The sequence below is a fragment of the Arachis ipaensis genome, chromosome B1 (genome assembly GCF_059453495.1).
Source record: "Arachis ipaensis isolate K30076 ecotype BB chromosome B1, ASM5945349v1, whole genome shotgun sequence".
In the NCBI taxonomy this organism is placed as follows: domain Eukaryota; kingdom Viridiplantae; phylum Streptophyta; class Magnoliopsida; order Fabales; family Fabaceae; genus Arachis; species Arachis ipaensis.
This window is the reverse complement of record NC_142436.1, coordinates 149,013,867-149,027,187: the sequence shown is the minus strand read 5'-3', so window position 1 is coordinate 149,027,187 and position 13,321 is coordinate 149,013,867. Positions and strand designations below refer to the sequence as shown.

Sequence of the window (13,321 nt, the reverse complement as noted above, 5' to 3'; positions counted from 1 at the left end):
CATAGCCAAAGTGGTGAGAATTCATAGTAGCAAGAGCAAATAAAGACAAAAACTAACAAGTAACAAGAAAACAAGATGCTACAACTAACAAAAACTAGCAAACAAACCAAAATCAAGCTATTCACAATATTAACATATGTACAATAACCAATAACAAGCACACATTGCAATTCCCCGGCAACGGTGCCAAAAACTTGATGTTGAGATTATCGTCGGTTAGGAATTTCACAAAATAATTCCGTTGATAGTATAGTTCCCAACTAACAAACAATCCTTCATCAGAGTTTAATTTTTGGTTGTCACAAGTCCAACCTAATAAAAATAACCGAGAGTATTAGTCCCGGGTCATTCTCCCTAAAAATCACAATTGAGTGCTCAATTATTGGTTATGAGGTTCAAGGGGGTTGGGTTGATAAAACAAAAGATTAAAAAGGCAACAAAAGTAAAGCAAGCAATTAAAGAAAGCAATTACTAAAGAGAGATATTCACAGCAATGATTGAGAATATAGGCTTTCTATCCTAGTCATCAATTATCATACAATGATTAACAAGAGCTAATCCTATTTAGTCATCTCCAACATAGGAAAAAGGTATAATGTTATCTTCACTTGAGAGAAAGTCAAATAAGACTAGTTAATCTCAATCCAAAAGTCCTAATAAACTCACTAATTGAATTAGCAAGAGATTAGAGTCAATGAAAATAATATTAACTAACAACTCTAGATCACCAATATGAGTTGGGTATCAATTACTAAAGATTGCCTAATTTCTCTTTCCAAGCCAAGAATGCTAAAAAAGCTACTCTAACATCCAACCAAACATTTTGTCAAACACTTGGAAGACATAAAAGGAAAGCATAGTAAAATTGCAATAATAATAAAGTCTACTACTACCCAATGCAAGAAATCATCAATAACTAAACATCAATAACATAAAAACATCAAAATTACATTAAAGAGAATCCAAATCCAACAATAGTGCATGAACATAAAAATGACATAAAAGGAAAATTAACAAGAAAACTTAAGAGAACAAAGTGGTAGGAACAATAAATTGCAAGGAAAATTAAATGAAAACAAGAATTAAACCTAAATCTAAAGGAGATCTAACCTAATTCTACCCTAATTTTAGAGAGAAGAGGGAGCTTCTCTCTCTAGAAACTACCTAAAGCATGATCCTACACTATCTAATTGCTCTCCCTTTGTCCAATCTTGAATTATGCATGAAATAGCCTCAGAAATGAGTTGGATTTGGGCCTGGTTGGCTCAGAAATCGCCCCCAACGTATTGCCTTTAATGAGGTCACGTGCCTAACGTCACGCATGCGCGTGGTCGACGCGTGCGCGTCGCATTGCAAAATTACTCCTCATGTGTGCGCGTGGCTGATGCGTGCACGTCGCTGGCAGATCTCCTCCTCACACGTACGTGTAGATGACGCGTGCGCGTGGCCTTCAACTCAGCAAATCCTCATTTCCTCATGAATTCTCTACTTTACATGCTTTTCTCTTCACTTCTTCCATCCAATACTTGTCTTATGAATCTGAAATCACTTAACAAACATATCAAGATATCGAATGGAATTAAAGTGAATTAAATTTAGCTATTTTAAGGCCTAAAAAGCATGTTTTCACTCTTAAGTACAAAATTAGGGAGAATTACAAAAGCATGCTATTTCATTAAATAAATGTGAGATAAGTTGATAAAATCCCCTAAATTAAGCACAAGATAAACCACAAAACTACGCATTGGAAGGTGAAAACTGGATGTCAAAACTGCTTGAGTAGGCTTCCAATGCAACTTTCTAGTTGATACAAAAATACCAAAATTCACAACAAACAGTTATAGCAACGAAATCAGAAGCAACATCTAACAATTCCTTAATTATACCCAAATCAAAGGCAACATCCAACAAGTATCATCCATTGTACTCAAACCCTACATCAATCAACACCAATTATTAAACACTAACCAATTAGTTCTGTCAAGCGAGATTTCGAAGCTGGAGCAGGGGACGCCTTATTATATTCGTCGAATGAGAGCAGGGAGGCTTCAATGGCGCTGCCAACAACAACATGCAGCAGCAGCGGCACACTCTTGGTGAGAAGGAGAACTCCCTTGTTCCTCGCACTTGGGTAGCACGACGTCGTTGCGGCGGAGCTGGGCGAAACTGCGATTAACGCGCCAGTTAGCACGTTGACGGGATGAAAGCTTTGCGGCATCCTGGACCTAGCTATGGTAGTCGGCTGGTGCCCGCACGCGGTGGACGGAGGCGCTGCTTCCGTTGACGGTGGAGGAGAACGTCACGCGATGAATCTGGTAGTGTAGTGTTGCCGTTGATGGTTTTGGAGTTTTGCTGCGGTGAAACGATGAAAAAAGAGGAGAGAGTTTAGTTAGGGTTAATTTAATTTATTTGGATGAATTTTAGATGTTGCTGAAGTGAAGTGAGTTTCGGAATCCCAGTCCAACAGGAGTTGGCAGATTTTTAGTTGAACCCCTCTTATTTTTTAGCATTATTGTTAAAATAATTATAATTAATTAAGTTGTTCAATTTTTCACTAGTTAAGAGTTAGTCCATATACTTTTTCTTATTATAAAAGACGTAGGCATACAGAAAATGATTTTTGGAGATAATCATGGCATACCATACTTCATGTGCATGAATGCGTTGCTTGTGATTCCTTAACTATTGAAAGTGACCGGTGGAAATAAATATTCGAATTTTATTTTATTTTTCGCCATCTGTTCGATCCTTTGGCACTCAAAACACACAGGTAGGTATGAATATTAGGCTTTTGTCAAAACAATTACTTCGTTTTTTGTCGCTCCTTAAGTTTGTTTCACATATTCACACGAAAGTCGAAACAATAATTTTATTCCATACCTTATGAAACTTTTCTTCTTGGTATCGAAAAATAATTATTGTTTTAAATATGGTTCATTCTACAAATTTAGAAATCATTTCAAAACCAAATCATGCATGCATGCAAGCAGCTGATTCAAGACATCTTCGATCATTCTTAGTGCACAAGCTAAGAATTCCACCGTGTCTGAACTCTGAAGTCTAATAAAAGAAAATTAAACCCTTGTGAAAGCCAGAAATTAATTCCAGAACTCAGATTTCTCTTGCACATCCATGCGATTCTTTCAATGATGGACCTTCCATAACATAATTTCTCACCTGCTATTGCAACTAGGGCTGGTAATGGGTAAAGTAGGGTAGAGTTTGGACTCTACCCTAATTCTACCCGCAAGTTAAAATTTTTATTAAAACTCTACTCTACTCTACTCGCGAGTTGAGAATGTCTTAACCCTAACTCTACCCGCACACTAAAGTTTTAAACCTTACTCTATTATACCCTACTCACATAAATATCAAGTTTTTTTAAGTAAATATAAAATTCAATCATTTCAAATTTTATACATATTAATAATATAAAAAATAAAAAACTAATGCTCCAAACTATTAAATTAACTAATTAGTTTAATGGTTGTTCATTTATTATAAGTCGTTACATAAGGGAGATTGTGGGTTCAACTTTCATTTTTTTCACTATGTATCTAATTTTAGCAGGTCGGGTAACCTACTCTACCCGAACAGATTGGATCGAATTGGGTATTCGTAGGTAGAATATAAATTGCCAGTCCTAATTGCAACATGTTATCAGTTCCAACTTCCAAGTGTTTTTACATATAAAATTTAGAACACCAACGAATCTTATGAATGAAATGAATTAATTTGTACATATGAAAGATAGTCTTAGTGATTAAAATACCCAAGTGTTTTTTTATCTTTTTTTGATAAAAAAAGATAGTTTATATTATCTTTTGTAATTACAAAACTAATAATTTCGTTCATTCAATGAATAACTTAGATCATCTTTCTAAATTTTCTTAGATTATTAAAATAATAATTTATATAGTAGCTGATGCATTGATGGATATATAATAATTTATATGTTAATTAATTTATTCTTTTGACTTAGAAATATCACATATTCATAAAAATGTGAATACAAAATTTATTTAAACTACAATTTTTAGTCTTTCAAAACCAGGTATTATCAGCCTATAATTATACCTAAAATAAACAAAATAGTTTACATTAGTCTTTGCTAACTAGAGATGAAAAATAGTATTGGACAAACTAAAATAGGATCAACGTAACCTATAGTTAATCTCACAATATGGTTATTACTTATTAATCTTTATGACTCACATTCCTTTTCTAATACTCTGGAGAAAAAAATTCCTTATTTTGATTTTAAAAAAAGAACCAATAAATTTAAATACACATTTTAAGAATAAAAAATATTTAATCTAATAATTAATGTAATCTAATGTAATATTTAATAAAAAAAAACTTTTTGTATATATAAGGGTAGCAGACTAACATGAGTTGAGATAAGCCAAACTTGACTCATAAAAATTAAATTCAATGCATGAATAATTGAGTCTAATAGTAAAACTCATAAGTTAGTTTAAATAGTATGCACATAATTTATATAAATTATAATTTAAATAAAAAAAAATTATCAATCTACTATCCTGTAACATTGACTTCAATTCATACCTTCTATCGTAATTATATATACCAGTATATGAGTAAGTATTAATATGTTTATTAATCTAAATTTTTTAGTTAAGTATATAGAATAACAACAAATTTTTAGTTCAAAGTAAAAAATAAATTAATTCTCCTGGACTATTTTTTATTTTATTTTTAATTATGTAAAAATATAAAAAATATTAAAAAATCATTAAAATTTATTATTTTTTATTATTAATTAGTTATTAATATTTAAAAATATGAATTAAAATATATTATTAAATTAAAATAATTAAATTAATGACTAAAAGTGATAAAAAATAAAGAATATTTCTCAAAAAATATTCATAATAAAATTAAGATAATTGTTATAATATTTAAAAGTGTTTGTCTAATTTATCCAGAAGAATTAAAAATTAATATTTAATTTTAAAATATAAAAATAAATTATTATTAAATATTTAAAATTTATCACAAAAAATAAAGTAGACAAAAATTAGACACTGAGTAGAATTAGCTAAAATTAATAACGGCTTGTAAGTTGTAGCACAAGTGATGTAGCAAGAAGTGGGAGAGGATGGTCCCACGTCCGAGCACCCTCCGAGTCTCAATCACATGGACTTGTGCGGACCGAAATCGAAATCCGAATAAAAAGAATAAAATAAAATAAAGGAAAAAAGAAAAATAACTTTAACCGCTTAAAGAGCTCAACGCCCGCAATCACAGTTCAGTGTTCCTCTCTCTCTCTTCCATCTCCACACTTCTCTCCTCGAATATTCGCTCCTTCTTCTTCGTCTTCTTCAATAATACAGCATCTGCTTCTGCTTCTGCTTCATCATCAAGTAGGAGTAGCAGCAGCGAGAAAAAGAGATGGCGGGGAATGATTGGTTAAACAGTTACCTAGAGGCCATACTGGACGTTGGCCCCGGTCTCGAAGATGCCAAGTCCTCCCTCCTCCTCCGTGAGAGAGGCAGGTTTAGTCCAACTCGCTACTTCGTTGAGGAGGTTATCGGCTTCGACGAGACCGATCTCTACCGCTCCTGGGTTCGGGTATGCTATTCTCTCCTATCATCGATCCATTATTCCATTCCATTCAATTCAATTCATTGTGTTTCTATCTTCGCTTCTAGGCTTCTTCTACCAGGAGCCCTCAGGAGCGCAACACCAGATTGGAGAACATGTGCTGGAGGATTTGGAACCTCGCTCGCCAGAAGAAGCAGGTTCGATTCGCTTCTATTCTATTCTCTTCAATTATACTCAATTCTGTTATTCTCTTTGATTGACTGCTTTGATTCGGTTCAGCTGGAGAGTGAGACTGCGCAGAGAGTCAACAAGCGCCGCCTCGAGCGCGAGAGAGGCCGCAGGGAAGCCACTGCTGATATGTCTGAGGACTTGTCTGAAGGCGAGAAGGGAGATCCGGTCAGCGACATCTCCACTCACGGCGGCGAATCCAACAAGGCTAGGTTGCCTAGGATCAGCTCCGCCGATGCCATGGAGGCCTGGGCCAACTCTCAGAAGGGAAAGAAGCTCTACATTGTACTCATAAGGTTGTCCTCGCTTCTATGCTTTCTTTTTACGAGTTTCTTCTTGAGTTTGTATTGAATAAGATACCTCCGTCAAATCAAATAGCGTGGTGTAACTCATTTGATTCAGAGATTCAGGGTGGATGGATTTAAACGAATAAAGAACTGAAACATTCTGTGGTTATCATTTGATTTTAACAACCAGTACAAATGCAATGCAGCATTCACGGGTTGATTCGAGGAGAGAATATGGAGTTGGGACGTGATTCTGATACCGGTGGTCAAGTAATACTTTTAGAATCTGCTCTGTTTTGATTGCTACTTGTATTGTTCTGCACTCTCTAAATTTGATGCGCGAAACTTGAATTCTACCTTCTTTGTTTTGGTCTATCTCTGCTGAGCAGGTTAAATATGTCGTGGAACTAGCGAGGGCCTTGGGATCGATGCCAGGAGTTTACCGGGTTGATTTACTGACTAGACAAGTGTCCGCACCCGATGTGGATAGCAGTTATGGGGAGCCAACGGAAATGTTGTCTCCAAGAAACAACAATGATTTAGAAGATGAGATGGGAGAGAGCAGTGGTTCTTATATCATCCGTATTCCCTTTGGTCCAAGAGATAAATACATTCCAAAAGAAAATCTCTGGCCTTACATTCCGGAATTTGTTGATGGAGCACTTAACCACATTATACAGATGTCCAAATCTCTTGGGGAGCAAATTGGTAGTGGCCATGCTGTCTGGCCGGTTGCTATCCATGGGCATTATGCAGATGCTGGTGACTCTACTGCTCTTCTATCTGGTGCTTTAAATGTTCCAATGCTTTTTACCGGCCACTCGCTCGGTCGAGATAAGTTGGAACAGCTTTTAAAACAAGGCCGACTATCAAGGGATGAAATAAACTCAACTTACAAGATTATGCGTAGGATAGAAGCTGAAGAATTATCCCTTGATTCTTCTGAAATAGTCATAACAAGCACCAGGCAGGAAATAGAAGAGCAATGGCGCTTGTATGATGGTTTTGATCCGGTACTGGAGCGTAAACTACGAGCAAGGATCCGGCGTAATGTGAGCTGTTATGGAAGATTCATGCCTCGCATGGCGGTAAGTACTAGATCACAGTTAAACTTTCCAGCAACAACTAGATGAACTTTTTTGTAGTCTAAATCAGGCTGTCTTGATTTTGAGTTATAGATTTCTCGTGGCTAGAGTTATATTTTCAAGTTTATATACCTTTTATGTATATTGTAAATTCATTTTTTACCCTTTTTTTAAAGTCAAACAAGTAATGTTTCCAACCCCCCCCCCCAAAACAAAAACCCCAAAATAAAACATAATGAATTGATGAAAGGAAGACATTCTTATGAATAGCTTTATTAGTTTATTTGGTGTATATGAAGACGACTTTGGACATGCGGAGTATATTACTTTCTTGTGAATGCATTGAGTGCGAAAGACTAGACATAACCTGTAGTTTGCTAGTACTTCTTGATAGCAGTAGGCATCCTGTTCCAATGCATGATTCTTTAAGTATTATTTTTTCGCTAATGCTATATCATGTAAAGTTGAATGTTATAATCTCCTTGCATCTTGCAGATTATTCCACCTGGTATGGAGTTCCATCATATTGCTCCCCAAGATGGTGATTTAGATGGTGAACTAGAAGGGAATTTGGACCATCCTGCTCCCCAAGATCCACCTATTTGGTCTGAGGTTCGAAATATGCTTTCTGCATTTCTTTTAGTGTTCCTGGTATAATCAGCCATTTCTGTACTTCTGTTTTATTTATTAGATGTGACTTGTCTAACCAGTTCTAATTTTAAATCCAATGTAATTAATAAATCTGTAACATTTTTTATTACCAGATAATGCGTTTCTTTACCAACCCTCGCAAACCAATGATACTTGCCCTGGCTAGACCAGATCCTAAAAAGAACATCACAACTTTGGTGAAAGCATTTGGAGAATGTCGCCCTCTTCGCGAGCTTGCTAATCTTGTATGAAACTCTTGACTATCATTTTGTTCTTTGCTTTTTGACTAAGCTGTCTTGTATCGATTGTCTGACCAGTTGTCTGCCACTCCTTTGGTATTTTCAGACATTAATTATGGGTAACCGAGAGGGAATTGATGAAATGTCAAGCACAAATGCATCTGTTCTTCTTTCAGTTCTAAAGTTGATTGACAAGTATGATCTATATGGGCAAGTTGCATATCCTAAACACCACAAACAATATGAAGTTCCTGACATATATCGTCTAGCAGCAAAGACAAAGGTAAATATATCTGGGTCCAGTAAACAATATAACAATTATGTGTGACAAGCTTTAAAGAGGATTAGAAGAAAATTAAATAACAGTCTTGTAATATCTTTTGCATGCTTACATATATAACTCCCTCCCCTTTTTAGCTTCCCTAGTTTTTAGTATACTGCACAGTGTCTTATGTGAGTGTATCCACTTGTATATATTTCTGATGATTTGATAGTCTAGTGTGATTATATCCTCTTGTAAATACCTATCGTGAAATAATAGTCTTGCCTGAGTTACACTGGTTTGAATAAACCTACATGACTTTATTCTCATTCCCTGCAAACTATCTTGTCATTTACATTTCATTCAGATCCAATATTTATGCAGGGTGTTTTCATTAATCCAGCTTTCATCGAGCCATTTGGTCTTACCTTAATTGAGGTGATATTCTGAATCTTAAATAATTTATCTTTGTTTAATTTATTTTCACACATACAAATCAATTTACATATTTGTTGAGCAGGCAGCTGCTTATGGTTTGCCAATTGTTGCAACTAAAAATGGAGGTCCTGTTGATATTCATCGGGTATGCCCTCTGATTGGTGGTTATGTGTTTTGATTTGAGATGCTTCCCTTGGAAACTTCCATGACTGATTCTTAATGTTATACAGGTACTTGACAATGGTTTGCTTGTAGATCCTCATGATCAGCAGTCTATTGCAGATGCTCTTTTGAAGCTTGTCAGCAACAAGCAACTTTGGGCAAAATGTAGACACAATGGATTGAAGAATATTCATTTATTTTCGTGGCCAGAGCATTGCAAGAACTACTTGTCTAAAATAGCCACTTGCAAACCAAGACATCCACAGTGGCTGCGAAGTGAGGATGGAGGAGAAAGTTCGGAATCCGAGTCACCTGGTGATTCCCTGAGAGATATACAGGATTTATCTCTAAATCTGAAGTTTTCATTGGATGGAGAGAAGAGTGGTGGTAGTGGAAATGATAGTTCTTTAGATCCTGATGGAAATGCTGCTGATAGAAATACAAGGTTGGAGAATGCTGTTTTGTCATGGTCAAAGGGTATATCTAAGGACGTACGCAAGGGTGGGGCTACAGAAAGATCAGATCAAAATACAAATGCTGGTAAATTTCCACCATTGAGGAGAAGGAAGCATCTCTTTGTCATTGCTGTGGATTGTGATAATGCTTCAGATCTTCTTGAAACCACTAAAACAATATTTGAGGCTGCCAAAAAGGAGAAAGCTGAAGGCTCTGTTGGGTTCATACTGTCAACATCCTCAACCATGTCAGAGATACAATCATTTCTGGTATCGGGTGGCTTGAGCCCCAGTGATTTTGATGCTTATATTTGTAACAGTGGCAGTGATCTCTACTATCCATCACTCAATCCTGAGGACCGCCCATTTGTGGGTGACTTGTACTACCACTCTCATATTGAATACCGATGGGGAGGAGAAGGGTTGAGGAAGACTTTAGTGCGTTGGGCAGCTTCAATAACTGAAAAGAAGGGGGAGAATGATGAACAAATTGTTAGTCCATCGGAACAGCTTTCTACTGACTACTGTTATGCTTTCAAAGTGCAAAAGCCAGGGAAGGTAATTGTTTATTCAATTGTTCTGGTTGATGATTTTGTATGAAAGGCATCTTGTTCAGTTTTGTCTTTTATATATTCACTTTAATTTGAGTATATTGTCTTATCCTATTTTGTTTTTGCAGGCTCCCCCAGTGAAGGAGCTTCGTAAGTTGTTGAGAATCCAAGCCCTCCGTTGTCATCCTATATATTGCCAAAATGGGACAAGACTGAATGTTATACCAGTATTAGCATCTCGTTCCCAAGCCCTTAGGTATTGTTTAATTATCCTTCCAAAGGTTCCATTTCGCCAATAGTTGGTGTTGCTGTATACATTGGTCTTCTCTGCATTTCCTTCTGGCATTCTTGGATGAAATTGTTCAATATCTTTGCAAATATGCCAGGGCGGAAGAATTGTTTGTGCTCATGCGTATCTGGGAACTATTTTAAAGTCGTTTCGTATGTTAGTTTTTTTATGACCTGAGTCTTGACAATATCATTTCTTAAAAAAGTTTAATTTGTGACAGCTGATAACTTTATGTGATTCTCCTTTAGATACCTTTATGTTCGATGGGGTTTCGAACTGTCAAAGATGGTGGTATTTGTTGGAGAATGCGGTGACACCGATTACGAAGGACTGGTTGGCGGCGTACACAAAAGTGTGATATTGAAAGGGGTGGGCAGTAGTGCAATGAGTCAAGTTCACAACAATAGAAACTATCCTCTTTCAGATGTCATGCCACTGGACAGCCCCAACATCGTTGAGGCCGCCACCGGAAGTAGCAGCGCTGATATCCAGGCTTTGTTAGAGAAAGCAGGATATCTCGCAGCATGAATAGTTTCATCTGCGCCTGGTTATGCCTTTCCTGATCCACAATGTTCATAAAGTTTTCTTGATACTCCCTTATATGTAACTACCATACTCATTCTCTTCATCAAACAACAATGCCCCCATGAAGCATATTTCCTCTTGTTCCACTTATGCTGCTTGTTGGTTTTGTACCTACACACCACATCACATCACATTTTTAATAAAGGGTTGTTCGCATTGCAATTTATATATGCCTACTTTTATTCAGGCTTTTTGTCGTGTTTACACTATGATTGGAAGCTAACAATAGTTAATCTCATCATACTTGTTTCCTTTAACATTTTATCACTGATATATTTGATTTAATGGTTGAGATTTTCTTCTGTAAAAAATAACTGCAAAATCATCGTATTTATTTTCCCGTTTATATTTATCAGTTATAAGCGAAGAACAGGAGAGTGAAAATGAAGAACCGAGGATAGAGAATGATCCAAAACCAAGAGTATACAATGGATAAGGACTTGAGATTCAGGTGAGCGATGATGATTGTGCTACTGCCATAGCTTTATAAACCGCAAAGATACCGGATAGTTTGTCGTGGAGCACGGCACTTGCCCTGATGCACTTGCCCTGATGCCAATTTCTTTTTTTTACATTATCCATTTTGTCTTGTTCTGGTATTCTTGGTTTACAAATCCCAACGTAATGAGTGATCCATGACATTTCCTTTGATGTCCTCGGAGGACCAGTAAGATGACTGATGCTGATGCACCATGAAAGGGTCAAAACACGTCCCATAGTACACCGTACAGAGCCTCACCTGTAGGACACCCATGAATCCCCTACATGAATCATGGGCTCAGAATCAGATCATCATCCTCACTTGTGGGGCTGACTTCTATTCCAACTAGCAACTACCAATAAATACAACTGCGGTAAAATAATTATGCTTAAATAAATTTTCATGTGGTGTGATAGTAAATAAATATTTTATATAGTGTTATTTATTTTGTTTTACGTTATGAATGCGAGTCAATTTGAAATTAGTTTCTATTTTATATTTAAATTTAAAAATAATAATAGACTTATAAGATGGATGTAAAAAATAATTAATTAATTAAAATAAAAATAATAAATTAAATATAATAAATAAATAATTAAAATTTATTTAAAGAACGCAACATTCCTTACTTAGAAGTGTTTTTTTGTTTTAATCCCATGTATTACAACACCCACACAACATACCAAGGTTCGAATCCGGATTTAAAGATGAGTTGAATTTAAACCGAATACTTTTGAAAATATTTGGACCTAAACCACTTTTTCTTTTAATCTGTGCAGGTTAAAACCAAAATCAATAATATTTTTATGGATTAAAAAATTGTTTAAGGCAAGTAGCTAGTGGTTTTAAGCATATTTAATTTGAGATTTGACTTTTCCAAATGCAGATGATGATGATGATGATGATAATATCACTGTGTGATATTTTTATTTTGGGTCTTTAATAATTCAACAGTGTTTAGGGCTTACTACAAATTATACTTTTCTGGTCTGTAGTTATCTATCACATTTTTTTTTTTTTGGTTAAGGGTTATCTATCACATTTGTATTTGTTTTTTCTTTTAAATATTTTTGCTATACTTTTTAGTCCTGATTAGTATCGTCCATTAGCCAATAGCCCAACAGTTATCGCACACCAAGAAAACAATCACTCGATGACAAAAACGAGTGTATACTTACTACAAAATTTGCCCCTTGGGCCGTGAACAATTACTTTTTCTTTTTAATTTCATCTCTCTTTCACGGTTATATACTTATATTTCCATAAATGAAAATAGATTTTACTATAAAGTATTCGAGTTGTGTCACATGCACACCCATTTTAACCACTCATTTTAACCACAGTATTTAAACACACGCATAAGTAGGGCTGCACATGGATCGGATAATATCCGCATCTGACTCGAATTTTGCGGATATTATCTTATCCACACTATAGTAGGATCGGATTGCGGATTTAGAAGTGATATCCGCGGATCTGATCCGCATATCCGCACATCTCATATAAATAGCATAGCTTAAGAAAGTAAACCCTAATGTGATGAATTTTAGTGTGTTGTTTTATGAATTTTATGATATCTTATTTTTAATTTTTTATGTTGTACTTTAACTTAAAATAATTAAACTTAAATCTTGTGTTATTATTTTTTTTTGTTATTCAAGAAAATTTTTATTGATAATATTTTAGGAGTAAATAGGCTTAAACAGGTGAAAAACGAATTTTATGGATATTTTTTTGTAAAAATAGCCAAATAGAATTTTAAAATAGTTTTTTTTTTAATTATGCGGATATACCCGATATCTAATCCGATTGGATCCGCAAGTATACGGATCGGATCGAATCTGACCTAAAAAAATGCGGATATCGTATCCGATCCGATGAGTGCAGTGCGGATCGGATAGAATTTTAGGCTATATCCGATCCAATCCGATCCGTGTGCAGTACGCATAAGTACAGAAATTTTTAAGATTAAAAACAAAGCACACTCTCACTCTTTACATGCACTGGATCACTCTCAAGCGCGATTCTCCTTCCACATTT

The 13,321-nt window shown here is 35.4% G+C and overlaps 1 protein-coding gene across 1 annotated transcript; it reads left to right on the top strand.

Moving 5' to 3' along the window:
• The first annotated feature begins 5,190 nt into the window (after nucleotides 1-5,190).
• SPS1F (sucrose phosphate synthase 1F) lies at nucleotides 5,191-10,966 on the top strand. Its single transcript, XM_016343971.3, has 13 exons — nucleotides 5,191-5,595; nucleotides 5,676-5,765; nucleotides 5,848-6,092; nucleotides 6,290-6,353; nucleotides 6,473-7,171; nucleotides 7,664-7,780; nucleotides 7,933-8,064; nucleotides 8,165-8,341; nucleotides 8,705-8,758; nucleotides 8,841-8,903; nucleotides 8,989-9,933; nucleotides 10,055-10,182; nucleotides 10,464-10,966. Exons 1-13 carry the CDS (start codon nucleotides 5,416-5,418, stop codon nucleotides 10,741-10,743), a joined length of 3,174 nt encoding a protein of 1,057 aa, XP_016199457.1. The 5' UTR covers nucleotides 5,191-5,415; the 3' UTR covers nucleotides 10,744-10,966.
• The last annotated feature ends 2,355 nt before the right edge of the window (nucleotides 10,967-13,321 follow it).